General features: G+C 39.1%; 2 protein-coding genes across 2 annotated transcripts in view; both read right to left on the reverse strand.

The window, feature by feature from the left end:
* The window catches only part of LOC111871395 (scavenger receptor class B member 1), a 64,718-nt gene extending 62,028 nt beyond the window's left edge, over window positions 1-2,690 (reverse strand). The window contains exon 1 of the mRNA XM_023864484.2: window positions 2,458-2,690. The gene's annotated coding sequence lies outside the window, so the exon portion shown is untranslated. The remainder of the gene's footprint in view (window positions 1-2,457) is intronic.
* Window positions 2,691-12,657: 9,967 nt separating this feature from the next.
* Window positions 12,658-27,254, reverse strand: part of LOC111871396 (scavenger receptor class B member 1) — a 58,279-nt gene continuing 43,682 nt past the window's right edge. Inside the window, exons 6-10 of the mRNA XM_023864485.2 lie at window positions 24,691-24,939; window positions 20,002-20,152; window positions 18,654-18,772; window positions 17,556-17,684; window positions 12,658-14,954 (exon numbers count right to left, since the gene is read on the reverse strand). Coding sequence (XP_023720253.1) covers window positions 14,760-14,954; window positions 17,556-17,684; window positions 18,654-18,772; window positions 20,002-20,152; window positions 24,691-24,939 — 843 coding nt within the window. The 3' untranslated portion in view covers window positions 12,658-14,759. The remainder of the gene's footprint in view (window positions 14,955-17,555; window positions 17,685-18,653; window positions 18,773-20,001; window positions 20,153-24,690; window positions 24,940-27,254) is intronic.

Consider the following 27,254-nt stretch of genomic DNA (forward strand, 5'->3'; position numbering starts at 1 on the left):
ACTCTTTAATTGAATATCATTTTTGAACTTCATGAAGAAAAATGTTCTTCTTTAGAAGCTTTTGCTCAGTATTTTGTATTTTTTCATTACGGAATATTGTGACTGGATTGCAAATACATGAAATGGACGTCCAGCTTTTGGAAGTTCTACAAGTAGAGGCGCCTGTCTCCTGCTACAATTTCATTGTGTTTCAAAACAGAAGAATGCGCGACAGATTAAGTTTTCTAACACGGGCGACATATTATAAGGTTCATTAACACAGCAATTTCATTCATTCATCAGTAATCTGTCAGACGACAGGTCCACAGTCTCTTCCAAAACAGTTCCTCCACTTAATGCGATCTTCTGTTTTTGGAAAGAGACTATCCAGAAAAATTGTTAATGTGGTAGTTTTTCCATTTGCTTTCCACATCGCAGTACAACAGCCGTTCAAACCACTCTGGTCACGCCTGTTGCTATACGAACTTGAACCATCTCGAGCATCATTTGCTCTGTGCTTCAAGTCGCTGCTGATGACTGATGATCAGTTTTTGGTTTTTGGTACCACTCTTTGTCTGAGGGGGTTTGAGTGTGAACAATTTATGAAAGACATATTATTCGGCTATTTGTCAGATAACATGGGAGACTGAAAGTGAACCCATCACTGAATAAAAACTTGAGGGGAAGGGAAAAAGCGTAGTATATATTGCATGCGATAGGCTTTCTGTATACATTGTTTATTTAGTCCTAGTTTGTTAGATAATTAAGTTGATTTTAAGAAAATGTGTTTACCTTTCTTTCTTTTTTGTTTACAACTCCCATTCCGGAGATGTGCTTCGCTGACTAACGGTCATCGTTCTTTTGCTTAGTCTTTCTGCCTAAATAGGTAATAAATTGAAATATACCACGACCGCTTTCTTTATATTTCCTACCGACCGGTCGCTCTTTATCGTCTGATCATATGACGGCAGATAACTTAAAAAGTTTGAAATAAGTCGTTACATCGCAGAAGAATTTTAAGTTGTGAATGAATTTCATTTTGATCTAGTAGCGTAGTTGGTTGAGGTACTATGCTGCAAGTCGGAATGTCGCGGGATCGAATCCCGATGAGGTGGATATTTTTCAATTGACCTAATCCTTCCAGCCGTACTATGACCCTGAGGTCGACTCAGCCTCTAACATATATGAGTACCAGGAATATTCCTGGGGGTAAAGGGCGGCCGGCGTGCAAGGCTGACAACCCCACCACCATCTGTGAACAGATTGTCTAGAAAATGTGGGAGTCTCAACATCTCACAACCCTATGGGCCTCCGCGGCCTGTTACAGGGATACCTTTACTTACTTTACTTTGATCACTGTAACCTCAGATTTATTAAAGTTCGAATTGAAGTTTTATCTGTCACATTTCTCAAATATAGCTCATAATGCAAGGGTTATATTACGTGAGTAAAAAAATGAGTAACTCTTTGTTATTAAGGACCATCACTCTCATTTAAAACACAGAATACCGAGAAAGTACTAAATATATTTTTTGCCTCTAATTGATAGACTAATGTTGTTAAAATAAGTCGATAAAATGGAACTCTAAATTTTGTTTAAGGACTGGCCCTGAATACCGGATATATCTGTTATTGATAGCTTTATCTGCGACGAGATTCGTATATAATTGTATTTAATATAGTATGTAGGTTGTAAATTAATTCCGTGAGCAATGGGTCTTTATCTATAACAAATTATCATAAAAGTCCATGAGACATGCAAAGTTCCGAACGTTTCCTTGAAAAATCCTGTATACTCTAACCTGGAGTGAACTCCACCCCCTTGATCATGTACACATCTGTGATCTCACTCCGCAATGTAAAGGATAACGCCCTGAATGCCAGGATCGTTGAAGATTTTCCTAATACTCTCATGAACCCAATCATGTCTATGATATCGTGATCATATGAATTTATGCATAAAGAAATTAATGAAATCAGTAAACATTGAGTCTGACGTCTTTTTCTCATCGATCTCTTAATCCAGACGTAGATAAGAAAATTACCGGTGGCTTAGACTTGCTTAATTAGTTCTTAAATAAACAACATACGTTGTATGAATTAAACAAACTTCTATTTTCTGCGATTATTTAAAGTAGTCCACTGAGATTCATAATTAATTTCGTATTACCGAATCTCATAGACACAAGTTAGGTTCTTAAGATTCCGTTGCAAACCAACACGAAACATAGGATAAAAATCCTTGCTTCGGTCAGGATTCGAACCCCTGGTAGAGGACAGTCTTCACTTTAATAAAAAGTTCTTNGCTGTCTCACTTCCGAATTAACTTGTTAATATATTTTATTTCAGTACAATAGAAACAATACAATATTGCAACTTCTATTCTTCTCATGGTTTATTTTTCCGATATTATTGAATGAATAAGTGACATCGAACCTCAGACCTCCGCGTGGGAATGTAACTGCCACTGGTACTCACCTAGAAGAGAAACCACTTAGTAAGAAACACAACGCGACCGAAGCTGTTGAAAGTTAAAACCAAACTAAACTTCACTTTCTATTCACTTCAACGGTTCCGAGAGCCACAGAAAACTCCCAAGGCAGTCTTCTTACTGCTCACTTTTTTTAACTCATTTAGACAAAGTGGGCCATTTACTGAGGAAAATTCTAAGAATGCCAGGGATAATGAGGACACACAGCAGCTTCGATAGTTCGTACTAATTTAAATGCAAATATTATTCGAATTATCGTTATGCCGAGATAAATAAAAGTGACCGAACATAGCGAAAATCGTTATCAAGTCACATGTTACTTGAATGCTTCATTGAACCTTGAAGTTCCTTGGAACCTGGATGCATTTAGATTAGCTGAGTAACTATTAACTGGTATGAGAATCATGTATCTTGGTATTACTTACACAGTCTGTTAGGTTTTTCTTTTCTGTCTGTTTATTTAGATAGCCAGAAGAAAGTTATTCATCAGTATCAATTTGAAAATGTATAAAACTTTAGGGGGCACGCGGTAGCGTATTTGGTTGAGGCACTATGCTACAAGCCGGAAGGTTGCGGGATCGAATCCCGATGAGGTAATTGGATTTTTTTTCAATTTACCTAATCCTCCCATCCGCATTATGGCCCTGGGATCGACTAAGTCTCTAACAGAAATGAGTACCAGGAATATTCTTGGAATGTTCCTGGGGGTAAAGAACGACCGGCGCTTAGGCTGACAACCTTGCCGCCATCTATGAGCCCATTGTCTAGAAAATGTGGGAACCTCAACATCTCACAACCCTATGGACCTCCACGGCCGGTTACAGAGATACCTTTACTTTTTATTTACTTATAAAACTTTGAGTACTCAGAAACAACACTAACCAATCGTTTTATCTTGTAAGATATAGCGCCGTGTAGTCCGTTTGCGAAACAAACCGACTTTTCGGAGGAATATATTGCCTCCATTTTCGGGGTCGAAAATAAACTAAGCAAGAAACTACATGAAACAAAAATCAAGCAGAAATAAGACTGCGATGCGTTATATCCCAGAATATAGAACTTTTCATAACCACCGCTGTGAGACAATCAAACCAGGAAAAGAAAACACCAGCAAATTCGGACTTTCCAAGAAACTGAAAATTTGCATATACGAAAATACACGTATTGTTTGTCAATTTTGTGGGCCTGCAACGCGGTAAATTTGTTTGGAAGAAGAGCCCAAATTTATGGCGGTGAGAATAAGGCATTCAGAAAATATTCGGACCAAAGGCGAATGAAATAATTCAGCAGTTCAGGTCGTCATATTTTGATGACTTTAGTCTATTATACAAGCCGTCTAATATTGTCAGATTATAGAAATCTATATGGATACAATGGTTCGAGCATATATAAGCTTTGGAAAATAAAAATTCTTGCAGAATTTTGGTGGAAATGCCTCTTCGGAAACTTGGGTGAAAATGTAGAAGGTACAGGGTAAAGTAAGATGCATATTAAGAATATAGGCTGTAAAGAACGCAGATGAAAGAATGGTATCCGATGGCTTATTTGGTATCAGCAATGTTGAAACTTCGGCTCCTGTTCCGTATGACCTTCGGTAAGGTAATTATTTATTCACGTGGGTGATTTGGTTGAGGCGTAGAAGTAAACAGTCTTGAAATACTGGATCAGCATTTTTCAAGGGGAATGGAATAAAAGCACGGAAAATATATGTCAATAAATGCGGCATCCGAACCAGGAATTAACATGGAACATCGTAAGAAGGAAGTTAGATTTCCCAGAACTCTCCAGTCTTCCAAGAAAATCTGCTTATGGGTTTCTGGGGAAATTAACGAACAGCATCACTCTTGCGTTAGGTATATATGCATAATTTTGTTGTCTTATGATGATAGTATTTCACCCACTACAAAGGCTCCATAACATTAATTGGAACGCAAAGATGATTGTGTACATTGTGTTACTAAAATCCTGTTCCAAATTCGAGTCCCTGATCTCATGTATAGAACTGTTGAAATCTTCACGAAGACATCCAGTAGAAGCATAGTTTCACGTAAAGAGTAAGATGGAGTAAAATTAAGACATAAGCCCAGAAACAAGTGAAAGTGTAAGCTTGACAGTCTTGTAGGTAGAAGGAACTTTTCCTCTCTTCGTGAAGTACAATGAATTTGATGCATAAAGAACAGTATATGAAAGGTATCACACGTTGACAATTGTAGTGTCATTAACAAGAGGATAACTTGTGCCTGCAGAAATGTACGTCCCCCCCATATAATCATTTTATTATTCTTTCATTGATACAAATATATTTTATTAAGTATTTAAAACAGGCATAAATGAAACATAATTTGTGGGTTTTTGGACTTTTTCCATCGTCCGGAATTCCGGACGATGGAAAAAGTCCAAAAACCCACTAATTCTGTGTGTCATCCATGACAGTCAGAACCGTTTAGAATCTACAGGCATAAAATAAATAATAATCATCGCAACGAGGTTCAATATAACATGAATTCTTCTCAGAATATTTTAGTAGTGGTTAAAATGAAATAGAATGACTGAATCGGGTATGTGTCAGACGTGGGAGCAACACAGACCTCTTTAGTATATCTGTTTGGAAAACTTCATGGGATACAACGACACATAAACTCAGGATCTGCACAATATAATGGGGAACGTGATTTTGAAAATGAAAACTGGATGAAACTGCCTATGGAGAAGATCCAGGAGTTGATCACGTGGTAGGCATTCCGGTTCTACAGAGGAGACTTCTCGATTGTCTATAAAATAGCTACGTGGGGAAATCTTTGAACCATGGAGTCATCACAATTTCCAGACATTTACATTATGTAGAAGACTTTTATACGCCATTACTAGAAAACACCTAAGCTTTCAAGTAGCTTCTATAACGAAATTCCAAGAGATAAAACTTAATGGAGTCCTGTGTTGGAGATAAGACGATGTTGCAACGAAATGTACTGAGACTGGAGAAAGTAGAGGCTTGTTGCATAGAGTCCAGGAGTTCAATGAGCGCAACTCTTGAAAATGATCGTAATAGTTCATTAGAGGCAGGAATACGCTCATTTTATTTCGACGGCAAAACAACGTTTAATAAATCGTAGTTAGTAGGAAAACTTTAAATTTCAACCAGACGTGTAGTTTATATTTTATAATTTCTTAATTTCTGGCTGTCATTTCGTTTCTTTCTTCTTAATTGAATTGTTGTTCCTTTTCATTTGTTATTTGCTTATTTTGCCGTAACTCAATTAGTTGAGACACTATGCTACAAGCTGAAAGGTCGCGGGATCGTATCTCAATAAGATTGAATATTTTTTTCAATTTACCTAATCCCTCCAGCCGCACTGACTCTGGTGTCGACTCAGTCTCTAACAGAAATGAGTATTAGGAATATTCTTGGGGGGTGAAGGGCAGCCGGAGCGTAGGGCTGACAACCTTACCGCCATCTATGAGCCGATTGTCTAGAAAATGTGGGAACCTCAACATCTCACAACCCTATGGGCCTCCACGGCCTGTTACGGGGATACATTTACTTTTTTACTTTTTATACACTAATTTCATGTATTCATTAATATTTTTCTTCCTCCTGCGCCGAATCGTTTATCATATCTAAAATCCTCTTAATTTTCCTCCGTTTCTTCATGAGAATTTCTTGTTGATGATATATAAAGAGCCCCGGACGCTTCTTACAGCTCTTTCTACCTACCACTCCTTTCATCTTCATATCTCATTCACATTACAAAAACCTGAATCTGATGCAACATTATTAAATAACCATAAAGGTAATATAAATCTTAAGTCGGCAACGTTTTCATGTACAAGCATTGTAGCGCTCTCCTTCTGTATTGCCACTGGACTTCCAGGCTGTGAACACTAACCCCTGACGAGTTCTTTTATTAGCTTAGATTTGATGTTAAATTAAAATCTGCAAAAAGCGAGTATTTTGAACAAATATTTCCACATTTGTTGCAAGTACATCTGACCCGAAATCAAGTAAACTGCAAATAAGCAGTGATGTTTCCTGTAAAAGTAAGTAAAGCTATCTCTGTAACAGGCCGTGAAGGCCCATAGGGTTGTGAGACGTTGAGGGTCCCACATTATCTAGATAATCGGCTCAAAAATGGCGGTAAGGTTGTCAGCCTTACGTGCTGGCCGCGCTTTACTCCCCAAGAAAATTATTTAATTAGTTCCTGGTACTCATTTTTGTTAGAGGCTGAGTCGGCTCCAGGACCATAGTGCCACTGGAAGGATTAGGTCAAATGAAAAAATCCAATGACCTCATCGGGACTTGAACCCGCCACCTTCTGGTTTGTAGCATAGCCCTGTACTTTTCTATATATGATCATTCGATAAAACAACTGAAACATCTGTCGAGCGGAATCACCTGTCATGTACTTATGGAGTTTAGTAAAGAAATATGCTGGAAATATTTTCTTATATCTTTAACGGCTTTGAAAAAAATGACGGAAATTTCGAGTAAAGCAACGTACGAAGATTGAACAGAAGCTTGTAATCACGGAAGAAAATCGAAGTAAAATACTGGCTAAGGATTCAGTTAATGGAGGGAGTAATTAAAAATATAATTTTGAATATTAGAAAAGGAAACATTGTCGATGAAATAGAACACAGTGTACGTACATGTTCTCAAGGAGAACTCTGGATCTCAAGAGATAAACAATTATTCAGATTTCGTTAACAAAGGACTTGAGGACTCATCTGTTTGAGGAGTTAGAATTATTGAATGACATAACAGTTTCTCTCGGAAAGTGCATGGTAATAACTTTTTATTGATCCTTTTGTCTTACTCTACAGACCTTCCTATTTCTCTGCAGTTGGTGTCGCAGTCATCGCCAAGTACTTATTAACATAATAACAGCTCTCCATCTTTGGGAACACTCACGCAACTTGGTAGGGATATGATATAATTTCGTGTACTTGGCAACGGCCTCTAAGCATCGTCCGATAAGATTTGTAGTTCATTTCATGTCCGTCTTAGTAACCGTCGACATTCGATAAAACTTTTACACACTTTCACATCCGTAACTGTTAAAAGCCAGCGTGTGTAGGAGTATGTGTGTTTGTTTGCTTGCACTCACAGAGGAAAGGGACCTCTGCGGAAGAAACACTGAGATAATGTTGAACTACGTAAAGTTTTCATGCGGATGTTGCCCGAGCTACTACGCACTTAAGGCTGAGCTGGGGGAACGGGGATGTTCAGGCGGTGGTTGCAGAATGTCAATGTTTTTCTCTTACATATTGAGTCTGTATGTACCGATGGATGGATAAGATGAATTACTCGATGGATGATGGAATAATTTGTTGGCTAGCTGAATAATAGCCTCTCTCTGTATATGAATAAGCAAAACGATAAAAGATCACGTTAATCCTAGTAAATAATTTTTACCTCTTCGTCTAAGAACATATAATTACAGTAATCATAATGGATCGTTTTGACGAAAAGAGCAACAATATTATATTGTAGCATCCTGTTGCACTAACGTGGATGGCCAGAACGTTGCTAGACAACTGACCGGTAAACACCTCGTTACCGAATACACACAAGGAAACAATGGAAATTATATATCAGTAGTGGGATGTTTCTGCGTGTTGCTAGGCAACGGCGCACTTATGGAGACTCTGGCTACGAATCGTGTGACTTGTTCTCTATGTGGTCTTCCTTATGCAACAATGGAACTGGGTTTTCTGTACGTGGTTCTTGTGGAGGCTATACTCGTATAACGAGAATAACACCAGCAATTCCATTCAGTTGTCGGTAGGATACAGCCATGGGAAGTGCGTAGAAGAACTGTGAATACTTAAAATGTGATTAGAAGATTATATTCATGTGTAATACAGTACTTGGAGTGTGTGATTCAATGAGACTATTGTAGTTCCTCTGTTTCAATTGCGTTTCCAGGAGAGGACAAGTGTGTGCGTAATTCACCGATAGCGCTGTATTTAAATGCGATTAAGAGAACTTGTAACGAAAGTGCTAATAAATATAATCATCCGAGCTAGACACCGTCATTTTCGTCACGCGTACCACCCTAGATGTGACATTATTTAGTACCAGTTAGTTCTACAGTCTCACGTACAACATTAATGTTCCATACAATTTATTAAAAGATGTTCGCTTCAAAATTTTGTTCTACATGTCTCATCCAGTGTGGTCGTCATCAATATGGCAAGTGAAAAGGAATTCATATAGGATACTGCTGGGAAAGTCAGAAAGAGAGAGAGACCACTGGGAAGATCAAGGCGTAGGTGGGTGGGTTGACAATATTAAAATGGATCTTAGAGAGATAGGATGGGATGGGATGAATTAGATTCATCTGGTTCAGGATAGGGACCAGTGGAGGGCCCTTGTGAACACGGCAATGAACTTTCGGGTTCCATAAAATGCTAGGAAATTCTTGAGTAGCTGCAGAATTGGAGGGCTCAGCTCCATGAGTAAGTAAGTATGGGCGAAATCGGAATAGACCAGACAACTTTTAGGGAAAGTCTCTCACAAACGAATTTTAGGAAAATTTTAAAAAGAATTTAGGTGCTCATACCACGTCAAAGAAAGGCGAACAGACTGACAGCTGCGACATCCAGATAACGCTTTTTTACTTTTCAAGGAAAATGACACGTACGAGTAGGTGTTTATGTTCAGCATTAGTAGCCTATATGAAACTACGTATAACTCCATACGTTGTTTCGAAACGGGTATGGAACATTATCAAACTTATGTGAGAAAAATGTCGCTGAAAGCAGCCCATAAGTATTCAGTTGTTCAAGAAATTCTCTCTTATATGTATAGACATCGTGACAAAATTGCCATCAGTGAACCGTATCCACAATCTAATCCAATTCTCACCTCCGCACATCTCCCTTCTCTAGATTTCGTTTCAGCTTTCGAGATAGTACCACCTATAAACAAAACTGATTTATTTCCACGACAGCATTTTCAAAGAAAATTCCTTAATGGTTTTGTCTTCTGGTTTACAATACCATGTAATTTCGTAGCTGCTTGGTAAGGTTTCGGAGGAATTGATGTCTCTGCAAGTTCCATTCAAACATTTACAATCAGTGAAACATTCGTAGATGATGTCATAACACAGATGAATATAACCTTAATTTTCCCCATGCGGTAGCGTAGTTGGTTGAGGCACTTTTCTGCAAGCCAGAAGGTTGCGGGTTCGAGTCCCGATGTGGTGGATTTTTTTAATTTACCTAATCCTTCCAGCCACACTAAGGCTCTGGGGCCGACTCAGTCTCTAAGAGAAGTGAGTACCAGGAACTTTCCTGGGGGGAGGGGGGATGTAATTGGCGGCCGGCGCATAAGGTGCATAACCTTACCGCCGTCTGCAAGCCGATTGTATACAGAAAATGTAGGAACCTCGACGTCTGATAATCCAATTGGCCTTCACGGCCTCTTACAGTGATAGGTTTATGAATATGTAACATCCAATTCAAATACATTGTCATCTTATAGGTCTAAGTGCTTCTTATGCAGAGCAATTCAATCTCTGGTTTAATAACTTTCGACATTTGCGTGCAGTGCGCATTCCAGCAGGTGTCACGAAATTGTACGTCTCATATTAGGAGTACGGTTCTTGTTTCGATATTAAATTGAATTCAGTTACTGAACAGATGTTCAGATGGCGTAGCGCGAAAACTCTGGAATTTAAAACCTTTCCCGGAACAACGGTTATCCTGATTGAGTCCCTTCAGGAGAATCCTAGGATAATACCGCGATTAGACAATCGTTTCTTCATTCCAGGTCTTTCCCAGGTTTGTCATCCTGCCATTCAAGGCTGCATTTTAGAGGTACGGACAGAGTAGTAACATAGCACTGAAGGTGAGCAAGAGAAACAAATACATTCACTTCTTCAAATATAAATGCCTTGTCCAGTTATTAGGTTATGCAGCTACTATATGTTCCATCCAATTCTAATAACTGGAAAAGTCAAGAGCTCTTTCCCCACTCATCCTAAAATTACTGGTGTAGGCCATAGCTGTGGAGACCACATTATAATCTCTTTACACACATATATGTGGCTTCAAAGAAAAAATAATGTTTAGTCTATATACTTGTAACTTATACAATGCATGCAATTTAAACTAATTATAATTTCAGAAGGCCTCGTGCATGTGACGTTGGATTTACGAGTCACGTTATGTGAAACACTCGAAGTCATGACCCAGGAAACAAGTATTGTTAAAAGTAAAAGGCTTTCTTATGACCTCAAACCCAAAGTTCATGTTGAACTTTCAAGCATGCTGTATGATTGAAAAGTTTTCACGGCTCACAATAGAGCCTCTCATGTCACTGATCATCATATTAAATCACCCAACAAAGAAATTGAAGAATTTAAGATATATTTGTACATTATTTAACAACATTGGACATGTTTCAGATGTTATTTGGAGTCAAAAATAAGAGAAAATTAATAAATGGCGAATTCGAATGAATGTGAGATGAAACAGTCTTGTCCAGAGTCAAGATCGAGGGACGGAAGAAAACTACAAGAGCACGTAACTCATTGTAATCGATTCTCCAGTTACAATCCAAACCGAGTATCTTCTTCATAAAACACAGACACAAGCGCATAACCAGGGTTTCCACTCAGTGCCTGATAATCTGATAAAACTTAAATTCGTTTATAAGCGGGTTCCTGAAAACAATAAAACCAATTATTATCTATGCTTCGCTCCAGTCGTTAGCAAAAGGAACCAGCTTTAAAGGAATTGATGTTTATGAAACTGTACGCAATAGATGCACTTTCGTCTCTCTTCTTTATTTACATCAAAACAAACTGGGTCACTATTGCTGCTAAAACAACATAGATTGAGTTGTGTTTGATGAAGAAAATTTGTGAAGAGCACCCAGTCCAACTAAATCGTGACATTAATAAATGAATAGCCACCTGCCATGCTAGATCGGTATGTAACGTACTGATATATTGGGTTTGTGGACTTTATCCATCGTCCTGGTTTTTAAGATAACTAATAAAAACACGACGTTTCGGAAACTGGATCTGTTTCCGTCCTCAGGTGAAGGAAAACGCCTATTCTGTTTGGTCCGTTAGAAATCAATCACTGGACAAACCGATGTCACAAAACATGAAGATTATAAACACCTGAGACCAGGCNATAATAAGAATTACCTTCAGTTTGTCTGCATTAGAGTACTACGTGTGTAGAGTGATACTATCAGGTAATGCATATATCAACACAGGGTTCGACATCAAACGGACAGCTATGATCATCATGCAACACAAATTAATTCTCTCTGAACGTCGGGTTTTCAGAAAATGACGGCAGGAGATGACAATTTCTAATGTTTATAACCTTTTAACCAAGGCCCTCTAGTTGGGTATTCCAAAGAATATTTTAAATTGTTTAATGACCAGAAATCTTCTCTAAAATACACGTATGTTATGTAAAAAAGGAGGTACTCTGTATGTATATTTGCTCATATAAATTGCGACTTGTTGACCAAATGTGACTTTCAACCGCAACGCGCCTTTAGCGTTGTCAAAATAATTGTGTTGCTGCAATTCCTCCTGAGGATGCGGAAGCTGACAAAAGGGAAATTCTATAGCAAAGAAAACATGTTGTGTCCTCTCTTGTATTATTCTTGGCATAACATTTCGCCATGCTAGACAACGACCCGACCATGAAAGGAGCAGTTACTAAATAACGGCTTCCCAAAAAATCATGTTTCCACGGCAACAATGGCACAGCAATAAAGGAGCAGTGTTTCCTCTGCGGTCCGTGCCGAGATATTTTAAGCAGGATAGTCAGTGAAATGAATCAGTTGAGTTAAATTGAGCTGAGGTAGCTGGTTTGTGAGTGATTGAGTCGCTGGCTTCCCATCGCTGCGGCCCGTGTTCGATCCTGGGTCTTGTCAAGTGGGATTTGTGGTGGACAAATTGGCGCTGGGGCAGGTTTTCTCCGAGTACTTCGGTTTTCCCTGCCAATCTTCCTTCCACCAATTGCTCCACAATCACCCTCACCTATGATCTGGGGCTGGTACAATAGGCCAGAAGTGGCCGCAGTGCAAGGGACTTAGTCCCCCCCCCACTAGAAAAAAAAAACGTCATGTAAAAATGCATAATGAAACAGACGGAAAGTCACTGAAATTTTGACAGTAATGAGGAATGGTAAATGGGAACGTGCATAAATAAAAATGTCAGGAGAATATTTTTTATTTTATAAACAAGAATATACACATGCAACATAACATTCAACACATGCAGAATATAAGAAAAAATCTTAATACAGCTATGTCTCCAGTATTACATCCTGGCCAGCTTTTTGTTTTAAATACATTACAAAGTTCTCAGATAGAGACTGCATAACAGCCAGTGATCTCAATCGATATCGAATAATCGACACAATATCCAGTAAACAATTTAATATCAATTTGAAAATCGATCATACGTAATTTCCCATTAAATTCGTTTCAAATTAAAATTATGAAGCATATATATTCCCACGTCTTAATGAAGTAAAGATTCACTTTGCACTCTATGAAACTTGCTGATCAATTTCAGTCTCAGACCGCCTTGTTCCCACAGGAGTAACCTCATCATCCATTATAGACTGCTCAGTCAATAGGCTGACCAGGTTACGGACCGGAGAAATGGATTCATTGGTGGTGGAGGTTTTTCTCCATGCCATCACTCCCAGGCCTGCTGTCGGCTCCACTCAGCCTCTCACACAATGAGTACCAGGGACTTTGTCCAAAGATAAAGCATTCAGGGCGTGACAACACTCAACCCCATCAGGTGCCGAGGGTTAGGATATGCTGTGGCTATACCTCCAAAGGATGTCTTTGTGCAATATTGGGCTCCAGTATCAATTTTTATCTATCATATATTCTTGTTAATCCTGAATCAGTCCCATGATATTTCTACAAAAAAAAACGAAAAAGATAAATTTTCCAGTACCTAACCAAACTCCGGCTGCCCAGTCACTTAATTGAACGAGAAATCAAGATCCATGGCATTTGTAATGTCAAACTCCATATCAACAGCTCACCACTTCACTCTTTCTTGCAGACTTCTTGACAACTGGATCATGAGGTAGCTTACTTGGCTACACACAAGACTCTCACAAAGAAGGTCTAGGTCCAAACAGAGTAGAGCCCATAATGGATCTGTGGTCGACACAAGGGGCATTAAGGAAGAGTTCTCCCTGAGTTTTTCAATATTATCTATCAGTCCTTACCCCATCAATGCCCCATGTTTGTCTCACAGAACATGAAGCATGTGAAAGACAAAATGCAGACCATAATTTGCAGCTTCGTGTTCAAATAAAGACATTCAGTCTGCTTTAGTTCACTGAACGTCTACCTACATATTATCAAAAAAAAAAAAAAGCATTAATTTCACATCACGGTTAAAGGATCTCCTACCAGCGTGTAGATTTTATTGATCGATAACCCTTCTAACAATTTAGAACCTCCTTGAGAACTAATTTGAGAGAATAGTTTGATATTTAGGTTAAAATTGGCAGTGCATACTTAAAAAGAAAAGTTATTTTATAGTAAAGAACTTGGAATTGTAACTGTATTCACAGTCGTGGATATACAAATATATAATGAATGTGAAGAAATTGACATCATCTTAGTATATTGAAGTCTATCAAACAACTGAAAATATTGGGGTGGTTAGTGACAAGACTGCAGAAGTAATGAAGTAATGGAGAAATACAGACAAGTTAGGAGGAGGCATTAAAGGTAACGGAGTTAATACGTATAAAATAGAATGAATGGTGTTGACTGGGAAAGATAATTGATACGATAGACTTCTATAAAGGAGAGGTGAAGGAACATGATAATTGGCTTGTCAGGAAAAGAGAGCATAGAGAGGGTGCATAAGAAGAAATTTACAATCTTCATAACCTAAAGACAAAAGAAAGGAAGTTTGTACAAGTAAATAGAAAAGGAGATCAAGTTATGGATATTTGATAGTGGAATGACAATTTCCATTCCACAGCTAAATTATATATACAATATACTCGTATATCATACATTTGTACGATTGAAAATATTGTCCACAATTAGCTGTAATATCGATGGTAGGAATGTCGCGTATTGGACATACGGTGCCTACCCTAATATTGGATGCGGCTACAAGAGGAGCCCAAAATTAACGAAAGGGATTAAATTTGGATGCAAGAGACCAATGACTTGAGGCATAAACACTATCAGCTACAAGTCTGTTGCAGAAAAATTTCCGGTGTAGGGACACGAAGTCACTTAAGCCCAATGGAGAGAGGATGGTCTTCATATAGGTGTGACGACTCCGGTGTCCGAGACGTCATCTGCTGGAGGACGACAACGGATCCTCCTCACAAGCACGTAAACCAGAACTGCCGACAACACGAGGAGCATATACCGTACGGCGAACTGAATATGACGTGTTGTGAAGGTCAGGTGGTACAACATATCCATGATTTCCTCGGGCAGCCCGTCAATGCCCTGTAAGGCAGAATTTAACAGTAACAATTGTCTCTCTCTGTCCCATCCACCGTCCCATATTTTCGTAGGACACTTTTACACTTGAAAGCGCTGTTATTTCATCGTTTCTAACGCTTCTAGCTTGCGCTCAGGATGTTTCCGAATGCAGATTTCTGTGGTTTTCCTCAGTCCCTCTATAAAATGCTGGGTTATCAGTGCTCACATTAAGTCACAATTTGTTCCTTCTGTGTCCACTCCAATTCATGACTAACTAGCCAAATTTCCATTCCTTCTACACTACAGATCGATCGTTTGAGATAGTAAGAGCGTAGTTAACCAATCTCAGAAGGCTGCATTCTTGATATTCCCCGACATGAGAATATCAAAAGCGATATTTTAAAGGATGCCGTCTTCTGGGATATGGGGCTGTATGGATGTTGTTTGAACCGACATTTCGGAGGAACGTATCACCTCCATCTTCAGGGTAGAAAAATCCGCGAGCAAGGAACCAGGCTGTAGCCAACTGCTCAAGCTGGTTATTTTGCTTGCGGATTTTTCTACCCTGAAGATGGAGGTTATACATTCCTCCGAAAAGTAAGTTCACACAAGATCCATGAGGCGCAACATCCAAGAAAGCGTCATTTTTCATAGTCATCGCCGTGAAAACCTCAAATATTACATGATATTTTAAATTTCTAATAATTTAACAGCAGCATAAATTATTTTGTTAAAAATTAAAAATGTGTTAAGTAACGGTGTCAGCGCCGTAAGCATTCAATTAACGTCCGATATTTGAAGAGTGGCCTAGTATTAGTACCCAAACTGAAAATAAAAGCTCAGACTCATTAATCAGAAATTATTATTTTGCTCAATTTTGAAAGAATTCGCGTCAGGGTCATTAAACGAAACACGGCTTGAGTCCAGCATTACAGTCTGTAACGATGATGCAGCAGTGAGTTCTGTGCAGCGGAGATGGGGTTGTCAGTGTAACGCTTAGGATATGAAATGGGCGATCCAGGATTCGGAGTTCATTCTCACTAGGTTACGAAATTTTGTCTTCTCTACAATATCCAGGGGACACGCGGTGACGTAGTTGGTTCAGGGGCTTATGCTACAAGCCGGAAGTTTCGCTGAATCGAATTCCTATGAAGTGGATTTTTTCAATTGACGTAATCCTTCCAGCCGCGCTGTGGCCCTGGAGTTCACTCAGCCTTCAACAGAAATGAGTACCAGGAATTAAATAAATAATTTTCCTAGGGAATAAAGGGCGGCCGGCGCGTAGGACTGACAACCTTACCGCTATCTATGAACCGATTATCTATAAAATGTTGGAACCTCAATATCTCACAACTCTATGGGCCTCCATGGCCTGTTATATGGGTAGCTTTACGTTTTACTTTTTTTACAAGGTCTCACCCGGCTTCCTTCTGTACTCTGACCTCCTCCCAGAGAGCAAAGCAGTTGGGGTGTGAAGTCAACCACTCACTTCTATCTACTCGTAGTTTCGAAGCTAAAAATTCTTCAGGCGCGTCCATATTATTCGTGCTCGTGCTCGTGTGACTCGCTATGCTTGCGAGTAGTGTGGACGATATGAGAAGTCACGAGACAAGCAAATTTTAAATTTTAAATTTAAAAACTGTAGCCAATAAATTAAAATAAGACTACACCCTGTACACACTACGAGTAAACATACGGGTGTGGGACTTGGTCCTTGACGTTAATGGAATAACATAGACTAAGAGTATTTGGAAACATGGCGCTAAGAAGAATATATAGGCATAAGAGGGATTAAATACCAGGATTTCTGAGGAAGCTGCATAATCAGGATCTTCATAAATTGTACTCTTTGCAAAATATAATTAGAATGAACAAGTCAAAGATGACATGGACGGTACATGTAACACGCATGGAGGAGAAGGGAAATGCATGTAGGGTTATGGTGGGAAAGTCAGAAGGAAAGAAACCATTAGCAAGATCTAGACGTAGGTGAGAGAGTAACGATATGATCGATCTTAGAGAAATCGGATGGGGCGGTATGGACTAGATTAATCTGGCTCAGGATAGCGTCCATTTGGAGGCTCTTGTGAGCAGAGTAAAGAACCTTCGGGTTGGGAAATTCTCGAGTAGTTGAGCGACTGGCAGCTTATCAAGAAGAATTCACCATCATGGGATATGAAAATAAAATAAAATAAATTAAATAAAGCAGACCTCGTTTAACTGTGGGGCCTAATTATAACTATTATTTATCCGTTGACACTTAACAAAATACACGGAATAATTATTTATGATCATACTGCAGTGTAAATGATTCTGAATAAGAGTTTTGTATCTGCGGTGTGTGATCGTCGAGTCAGGCGTAGAGCCAGAAAGAAATAATTTTGACGACATGCCTTCTGTAGAATGGAGTGAGCTTTCTCATGATATATTACTATCAGGGAAAAACTGGAAACAAATTCCTTCCCACTATCTTTCCTAAAATTACATCCACTTGCTATTTCATTTCTCGTAGGTTCAGATCTTCTCAAGTCACGTTCATTCATTCATTCATTGATAATTTATGTTAAAATAAGTTCAATTAAACTTTTAACTTAGTCTAATACATACCACATAAGAAATACTTACCACTTCGAACCAAGCAATTGGAAGTATGGAGCCATCCTTGAAGTTTGCAAGGTGCTGCAACGTTTTGGATTTCCTGACCAATATGTTCATCTGAAACCGGGATTTTCCGTCCAAAGGAACTCCCAACTCCTGCAATTAAAACCCCAGTAAGAACTCCCCATCTCTTTATAGCGAAACTTGACCTCTTATCAAGCTATTGCGAATATAAGTAGGTTAACCAAACCTACAACAACCCAAACTCATATTTGTAACAATATCCAATTCCGAACTAAGTAAGTCTATGGAGCTCAGCTATTCTTCAGAAGCCGCTAGACCCTCGGCTACTCAATAATTTCCCAATATACTGCTTCGAAGGTTTATTTCCGTGTTCACAAGAGCCCTCCACTGATCCTGAGTCAGATCAGTCCAGTCAATAACAAACCATAGTGTCTCTCTAAGATCCATCCCCTTACGTCTAGGCCTTCCTAGTGATATTTCTCCTTCTGGCTTTCCCATCAAATTCCTTCAAGCATTCCTCACCTCCCCCATGCACCCATTCCCAATCTCTGACCATATAACAAGGCTTATCATTAAATTTCCTTCTCAAAGCTGATCTTAAATTAAAATTAAAATTAAATTCACTTAGTGGGGGGTGTGGAGTCCAACTGGGTCCACTCGACACGGCGGCCACTAATTGGCCTATCGTAGCCTGCCCTGGGTGATTATGATGTTGGAGAATTTTGTGGAATGAAGATTGGCAAGGGATATCGAAGTACTCTGAGAAAACCCGCCCAGCGCCAATTTGTCCACCACAAATCCCACTTGACCAGACCCGGGATCGAACCCAGGCCGCCGTGGTGGGAAGCCAGCGACTAACCGCATGAGCTATGGTGCGGCCAGATCTTAAATTCAAGTTACCTGAAACTGCATGGGCTTAAAATTCTTTACTGAAATTACCTCAGTGTATTTTACATAAAACAAGTTACTTCACTTTCCATCAGATAACTAAATTTTCTTCAACACTGAAATGTAGTACATATTTTCTTTTACATCTGTCGTTTAAATTGTGAAAGGAAGGGCTTCTTTTAAGTACCGCTCAGAAAATATAGTCCAACTTGCCTCGTGTACATCCAAATATCCATCGTGCTTTTCGGGGTCGGGTTTCAACCCTTCTACTGTCTCTAGCAGAATGGGATCGCCCAGGTAAAAGTGAGGAAAAGACATCATGATGGGCGCACCTGCAACAGACAATCCAGGAGTTCCAGAACTAAACTCGTAGTCATGATAAACCGACATCATTAGACTCCTCAAAAAGCGTAATAAACATTCATAAACAAAATATTTATTTTCGAAAAACAAAGAAGAAGGGAAAAAAATCGTTGGTATATAGAAAAATTGAATCAGTATTTTCTCAGCCCTTGGATTTTATTTCAGGTTTTGAATGTGATTATGAAAAATAATTTGTTTACGATCCGGCTATCGTATCTCCCGTCACTTTTGTAACTCAGTAATTCCGAGTGTTATGCATCATCGTTAGAACACACTAGAACTGATTGTTGTTGTTTCTGTTTTTTTGCTGTTGATCTTTCCGCTACCATCGTCCTCTTTCATAAAACTTTACTTTCTGTACGGTCAGTAAAATAATGAGAGCGTTATATTGTTGTTGGGATGTTTGTGAATTTTAACTTCCCGATATCGACATAAGAACCACACGAAGTAATCGTTTAAGCGACTTTTACCTCTCTCGTTCTGATCACTCTACGTCTGTCTTTAGGGAAAACTGTTACAATGGCCTAACCAAAATGTTAACATCCAAATTTTTAAATTATCGTAAACGAGTCCTTTGATGTAAATGACTTTTTTTTAAACTTCTCATCTCAAGCAAAGGGGCGGCTATATATTTCAATAAATGGATACATCTCTTTATCCGTCGTTATAATAACAATACTGGTCATGTTCATGTTTCTTGCCATTCTCCCAGTGACCTTAGTGAACTTCTCTTCCTCCTAAGACTGAAAGTCGCTGTTGAGTGTCTATGTTTCCCTGCTTAATATTCAGGAGATTCCCGGTTAAAATCACTGGTTATTCACACAGGTTATTCTGATTTAAGTATTTCATGGGTTTTCTCAATACCTTTAGGAAGTATTTGGATATTGCCTCAAATTAGGTCCCAGTTTTTCCCCCAGATTCTTTCCAATTTATCGTTCCTAATATACATGTTATATATTCTGAGTCACTGAAAACGTCCTTAAAATATAAAAAAAATAAATACGTAAATTAATAAACCTTCAAGTGTGCTGAAAATGGTAAAATATTGTTTCAAATTTGGTTATTCTCTTTATATTCATGACCTCTGTCTTTGACTGGTGTGTATGTAAATATTCGAGCATGTAAGGAGTCTCACAAATAAAAAAATGGTTTGATGAGACGTTTTTTCACTGATACAGGCAATCAGAATTTGCACTACCATAAGTACATGGTGAAGCATCGAATACCCCGGATGGTGGGCAAAACCCCATCTCAAATCGACAGTAACAAGCATTTTGCGGGTTGACGTCGGGTTTTGCGAACAGGTCACGTGGTGCTCGGAACCTTAGGCCAGGGATACCGTCGTGCACCTGAAACAATAAGCATTGATAGTAACAACTGTGAGTATTGGTTTCCTGAAATGATTTTCGTGTCGCAACATTCAAATTCACTCGATGAATTTTCCTTTTGGCGGATTTCTTTTTGAATGTCACACAAAAGTATTTTTAAAATGTAATCAAGGAGGATGAGGTGGGCAGGGTATGTAGCACGAATGAGGAGAAGAAGAATACATATAGGAAATTGGTGGGAGAGCCAGAAGGAAAGAGACCATTGGGAAGACAAAGGAGTAGGTAGGTGGACAATATTAAAATGGACGTTAGAGAGATAGGATGGGATGGTATGAACCTTCGGGTTCCATAAAATGCTGTGAAATTCTTGAGTACCTGCAAAATTTGCGGCTTCTAAAGAAAGACCCAGCTCCATGAGTGAGTGAATGTTAAATGCCAATACAAACTCTCTTCACCTGTAAATTTAAATCTGCATTCATGGTGGAAGATGGGATAAATCAGACATATGGGTACAGTTCCTTCTCAATCAATCGTCATGTGAGCTATATTATCCTGGCTTTAAGTAAGTGGAAGGTCACGTTCCCCTTTCAGAAGGAAGCACTAATAAACACGAAATCCTTCTCATGCTTTACACGCACAAAATGCACGAAGTGAAGACATGTTCCGTTCGTCTACCCGTCCGTCTGTATATGTTATAACCCTGACAACACTTAAGAGATTTCGACTAAATCTGGGGGCATACACGGCTTCTCATTGCGTTATTTACGTATTTCAACCAAACTTCTATGGGAATATATTAAGAGAATTACTTTTAAGCATAGCTCTCAAGGGGCACTCGGTAACATAGTTGGTTGAGGCACTATACTACAAGCTGGAAGGTCGCGGGATCGAATACTGATGAAGTGGATATTTTTCAATTTACCTAATCCTTCCAGCCGCACTATGGCCATGCGGTCGACTCAGCCTCTAACAGAAATGGGTACCAGGAATATTCCTGGGGTAAAGGGCGGCCGGTGCGTAAGACTGACAACCTCACCGCCATCTGTGAGCCGATTGTCTAGAAAATGTGGGAACCTCAACATCTCACAACCCCATGGAACTCCACGGTCTGTTACAGGGATAGCTATACTTTTACTTTACTTTTACATAGCTTGCAAACATTAATAAATATGTGACTGTAACACCAAGTCATAACCGTTGCTCTACTTTTTGAGATATATATAGGCGTGTTTTATCAAATTCATCAGAAATTGTTAATCTCATTTCGACTGTAGCTTTTGTGTAGGCCATTAAACACTCTCACACGATATTTAGGGCTATTTACTAATTCAAACAGATGAAATGTAGTGTCATTTCTACGAGTCGTGACATCATATATCTTTTAAGTCAAACCCTCTCAGCTATTTTGCAAGCAAGCAAATATTAGCTATTTTCTTACAGTAAGTACTGTGCCTGATCTCCACACCAAGATGGCACTTCCTTACTTTCTCGTACAGCCGACGTAACACAGAGAAAGTGCGCCCGGTATCCTGAACTCAGTCTCTACATTTTACTGGAGAAAAGCGAATACGGAAGTGTAAATTCGGGAATTCCTTTTGCCATTCTGTCAGTCTGTTCATCATGGATTACTTTTATATTCGGTCTTAATAAGCGTTTACATGCTACACAGGTGTTCAATGAATACGAATAAATAATGTTGAACTTTGTATACAAATCTTTATATTATGCATCATATTGTGTTGACGGATACGTTACCTAACCATATAGTTTATATACTGAAATGAAAATGTACAATGTCCTTCGTTTTCTCCGAAAAGGTTATGAATCAGAAAAATCTCATATATTTAGGGAAATGACAAATAGTGTGCATGTCATGCATCTAGATTACTGCATTTTCTTTGGGTGTATATGTGATATGAGAAAGTGACTGAATATACAGCGGGTGAACAAAATAATGGAAATATTATGAAATTGAGGAATAGAATTTCTTTGTGTCGGTTACATTAAAAGAACTTCAGTTGGCAACATTAGATGTTCTTTTTTCGTTTGTTTACACAGTTTAGTGTTCGTGTCAGTGCATTAGTAATTTTGCTGTGTGATTTCGTGTGAAAAAAAAAATCGGAAAATGGGTGGTCCGATTTTGAAAAAGGACAGATTTTTAGTTCTCGTTTAGCCGGAATATCTGTGACAAAAACTGTCACACTATTAGGTACATCGAGAGCGAGAATTTATAAGTTATGTCGACATACACAAACCATGCGAAGAAAATAAGAGCGAAGAGGAACCGTGACCGAAATTCAACACTGACAGAAAGGCATAATCATACATTGATAAGGATTGTTTTCGAAGAATTACAGAACTACTGCGGCAGATATGATCACAGAACTGAATATGTTCACATCTTGGAGACACTCTTTCCATATAAACTGTCCGAAATGAGCTTCACAAATCCAACATCCACGGCAGCGGTAGGAATGCAATTGCTAAACCTCTGATTACTTGAAATAATTCTGAGATGCGTAAACTCTGGAGTCACTACCATGAAACGTGGATATCAGACAAATTGAAATACACGCGTGATATGGTCAGATGAGTCGTCGTTCACGCTGTTCCCTACATCAGGAAAAGTTTACATTTGGAGACACTTAAGGAAACCTACAGTCGGGAATGTCTGGTTCCAACAGTGAAGGATGGGTTAGGTTCTGTGATGGTTTGGACAGCAAAATCGTGGTACTCCGTTGGTCCCATCATTAGCCTTCCCTGGCCGAATTACTGTAAGGGAGTACGTGAAAGGGTTGGATAATCAGGTGCATCTCATGTTTCAGACGTTAATTCCAAGCAAAGATACAAATTTTTCAAGACGACAGTGCCACCCTTCACACAGATGGATCTGTTCAGTCATGACTGAAGAGCATCTTCCCTGGTCAGTATTATCACCAGGTTTCAACACCAATGAACCACTCTGGTCAGTTTTGGAGACTTGAGTGAGGAACAGATTCCCACCTCCAACATATTTAAAGCAACTTAAAATTTTCTTCAAGAAAAATGGTAAAACATTCCACTAGAGACTCTTCAAAACTTGTACGAATCCATTCCAATGAGGATTGTCGCTGTATCGAAGGCAGAAGGTGGTCCAAGACCATATTAATAAAGAAATGTGTACAGTATCTGTAGTGTTTCCATTATTTTGTACAACCCCTGTATTTGGCATCATCTATTTTTCGTAACCAGACAAATCTCTCACTTCGGGCTCTAACGCCTTCATGCATGTAACATTCTTATGATCTACTTTCTCATATGTAAACACTCTTTTGGTGATTTTCCAGATGCCTTCCTCTTTGAATAATAGCCACAGGGTAGCAGGCTCTACATATAAAACTACAAGCCTTGTATAAGAGGTGGGCCTTCTTGGTTTTGCACCGCGACCTACAGTGGTCTACTGTGTTTAGCTACAAGCCTTAGTACTGAAATATGTGTATTGCATTCAGGGACACCGGATAAAGCTGACATGACGTCAGGAAAAAATAATTAGATAACAAAATGAATCCAGGTTACCTCTGCAGTATATGATCTCTTGTAGCATGAAATTGCTCTTATTCAGTCTGATCTACTGACACCGGAAATTCCATTGTTGAAAAATATGGAAGACGTTACTTTACTTTATTAGGACGAAAGAAATATATGAACGGCTGTAACAAATTTTAACGCAGTTAAAAAAATAAACGTCTAACACTAATTTGTATCATTCATGCAGTTTAAATATTCTAATTGGAAGCACAAATTTAGATTTAATTCTTTTATTTAAATATAATTTTAGTACAGATAAAGGCAATATGCAATAGGATTTGGGGTTTTTACGCCCGTGACACTGAAAAGCGCTGTGTTCTGGAACTTAATGTCATGTATTCTGATGGATATTAACCGACATTTCAGAGGAAGGTACTGCCCGAATCTCCAGGTTTAAAGATCATAAAAAGTAATCAGAAGCTACAGTTCCTCGATGCTTAATCTCCCTGAAGATGGAAGAAGAACTTTAGTTCTTCTAACGGCGACCTTCTACCAGACTTCATGATGGGACATCCCAGAAGACAGCGCTCTGCAATATATAAAGTTTACGTCTAACTCTTTGGGAAATTTTGAGACTTCTAATCTATAATCCTTTACGATATCAACGTCTACGGTGTTATTACGGAATTATATTTGACCTAACATTCAGATAATATAATCCTTAGGACGGAGTGAGACTGAGTCCATTTGGAATGCTAGCAATTACTAGGCTTATTGTACCAATCCCAGATGATGATTGTGAGAATAGTGCTTATTAATGTGTGTGGAGGGGTTAGTGGAATGAGAATTGATAGCAGAGACTGAAGTATTCGGAGAAAACCCGACCCAGTGCCACTATGTTGACCTCAACTCCCACAAAGCTTGAACTGGGCTCTATCTCGGGCTTCAGAGATAGGAAGCGGTCAGCTACCCACCTGAGCCATGATACGGCCCTTCTTGCTTCCCGTACATCATGAAAATATCACAAAGACGGCAAAGGAATGTGCTCTTACTGTGATGTCCTCCACGTACTCAAGAGGAAATCGCCGACACGCGTCCTCGTTGAAGATGTAGATGGTTGAATTGCGTTTCACAAGGTTTGGTGGGAACATGGAACCATCCGTCCCGTCAATTCGGTTGCACTCGTCCCCTAGCCAGTGATGCAAGCGTTCTTCACCGTTGAGTCGTGACATCACCCCCCGTTGCTGTAAGTTCTGCTTGCCGGTATACATCGTAATTCGGTTTCTCGTTATGCCATTCCTCTGAAATGGTAAATATCACTTAAAGTCGAGTGCTTTCGCAAGTACAAGCCACCTGAGATCCTGGAAAATAGTTTTGTAAAGATGTAAAATGTTTATTAATACATTACATAACAAACTTGCAATTGGTATACTGTGTTATAAATTAAGCCCTTTAGTAAACTTCTTTTTCTGTCGTCTCTGTTTTTGTATGCTTCATATATGAACGTTACACCTCACCCCTTCACACCTCTCATCCTCCTCCTTATTACAGTTAATCTACTAGCTCAGGGTGAAGATGGAATGTAATTAGCCAAAGACTTAATTACTGACCTAGGCCGCGCCATAGCTCAAGCGGCTAGTCCCTGGCTTCCCACCGCGGCGGCCCTGGTTAGATCCCGGATCTGGTCAAGTGGGATTTGTGGTGGACAAATTGGCACTGGGGCAGGTTTTCTCCGAGTACTTCGGTTTCCCCTGCCAATCTTCATTCCACCAATTGCTCTACAATCACCCTCACCTATCAACTGGGGCTGGTACAATAGGCCAGAAGTGGTCGCAGTACAAGGGACTTAGTCCCACCTTACTAGAAATAAAAAAAAATAATATTACGGACCACCTTCAATTGATTTATAAGAGAGTAAATGACACAAGATTGACGATAACAACAATTTCAACAATTTCACGTATTAGAGTGACTCTAGAGGCGTTCTGGATTATATATTTGATTTATTGATCACTTACTGATCCGTGATTAAAAGTAATTAAAACAGCCTCACTGAATCACCTATTCCAAATATCACTGTATTTGCAGCACACATGAGGCCTTCTCTGTTCTCAGGCTTCAATAGGTTATTTTTATCGTGGTTACATTTGCTTGCACACGTGTAAAAGATTAATAAGCCTTTTACATTACTCGCAAAATGTAAAATACAATAGCGTAACAAAAGAGTATCAGTTTTCATCTACAATATTACACACGTGATGATGGTCAGTTAGGCCGAAGCACGTAGTGCTGAATAAATAATAAGAAGAGATGGTGTGCCTCAAAATGTGAATTCAGTATATGGACGTAATTGCACAGGGACGGAGAGGTGAGAGTCATACGATTGGAATACACAGTGCAATAGTAAAGTAGAAAAGTAAAGGAATCCCTAAGCGGACTCCGTAGTCTAGGGGTAACGTTCCCACATCATGACTCAAGGTACGCGGGTTCAAACCCGGCGGAGGTCGTGGAATTTTTAAGGGCGGAAAAATTCAGGGAACAAGTCTTCCAGAAATAAGTTTGGTTTTAATCTAATTGTTCTGATCTCTGTGATATGGAAAGTAGTTAAAATGTAACTACACAGTATGAAAAATATTAGGCAAAATAATTATAGGCATGTTATATTTTAGCGTCCTGTTGTACTGATTTAAGTCCATGATTTATTTAAACCGTCTTGCAGTGCATACACTCATCTATCTCCTTCTCTCACTCGCACTACATGTTTCGGCATGTTATGTTATGTCACACGCAGTCACAGGAGCAAGACACAACAAAAGCACAACACACACACAATAGTGAAGGAGTGCTCCAACAGAGGAGAATGGGCGTGACTGGCGTAGTGAGGTGCGATGTAGCGATGTGGAATCCTGAACAATTTTAATGTTTTTAACGTTCGACATTTGTCAATATATATGATAGATATATATTTTAGTTATTTTAATGTGAGGACAAGGCATGCAATGAACTAGTTTGGCGTGGATTGAGTAAGCACCTGAAGATGGCATTTTTATGCCGAAACATGTAGTGCGAGTGAGAGAAGGAGCTAGATGAGTGTATGCACTGCAAGACGGTTTAAATAAATCATGGACTTATAGGCATATTTAAATTAATTAGAACTTGTAAATAAAACATGAAAGTAAAGAAAATGCGATGTTTTAGCTCATAATTCAATAAAGAACTGTAACATAAATGAAAAATGTTCTGCCCTCTTTGGTATTAGAATAAGGGAATTAATTTGAAAAATTTTCTTTTAATTTAACAAAGTCTAATAATTGCCTTTCAAATGATAAAACATTGCGCTACAATATAAAATCATATCATTCATCCATTCAACCATTCTTCAGTGGCTCTACAGCCCTTTGTTGGGCCCTAGCCTCTTCTTCAGTTTCGTAATATTTTTTACACGTACGGTAGGACTCCTTGGACGGGGATCAGTCCGTCTCAAGGCCGCTACCAACACAAACACAGAATAAACGCACACACGCATCCATGCCTTGAGTGGGATTCGAATCCAAGACCCCAGCTTTCGAGCGAGCTAAGACAGTTCATGCCCTAGACCGCGCCACCACTGTGAGCG

The sequence above is a fragment of the Cryptotermes secundus genome, unplaced genomic scaffold (assembly GCF_002891405.2).
Source record: "Cryptotermes secundus unplaced genomic scaffold, Csec_1.0 scaffold236, whole genome shotgun sequence".
Taxonomy (NCBI): domain Eukaryota; kingdom Metazoa; phylum Arthropoda; class Insecta; order Blattodea; family Kalotermitidae; genus Cryptotermes; species Cryptotermes secundus.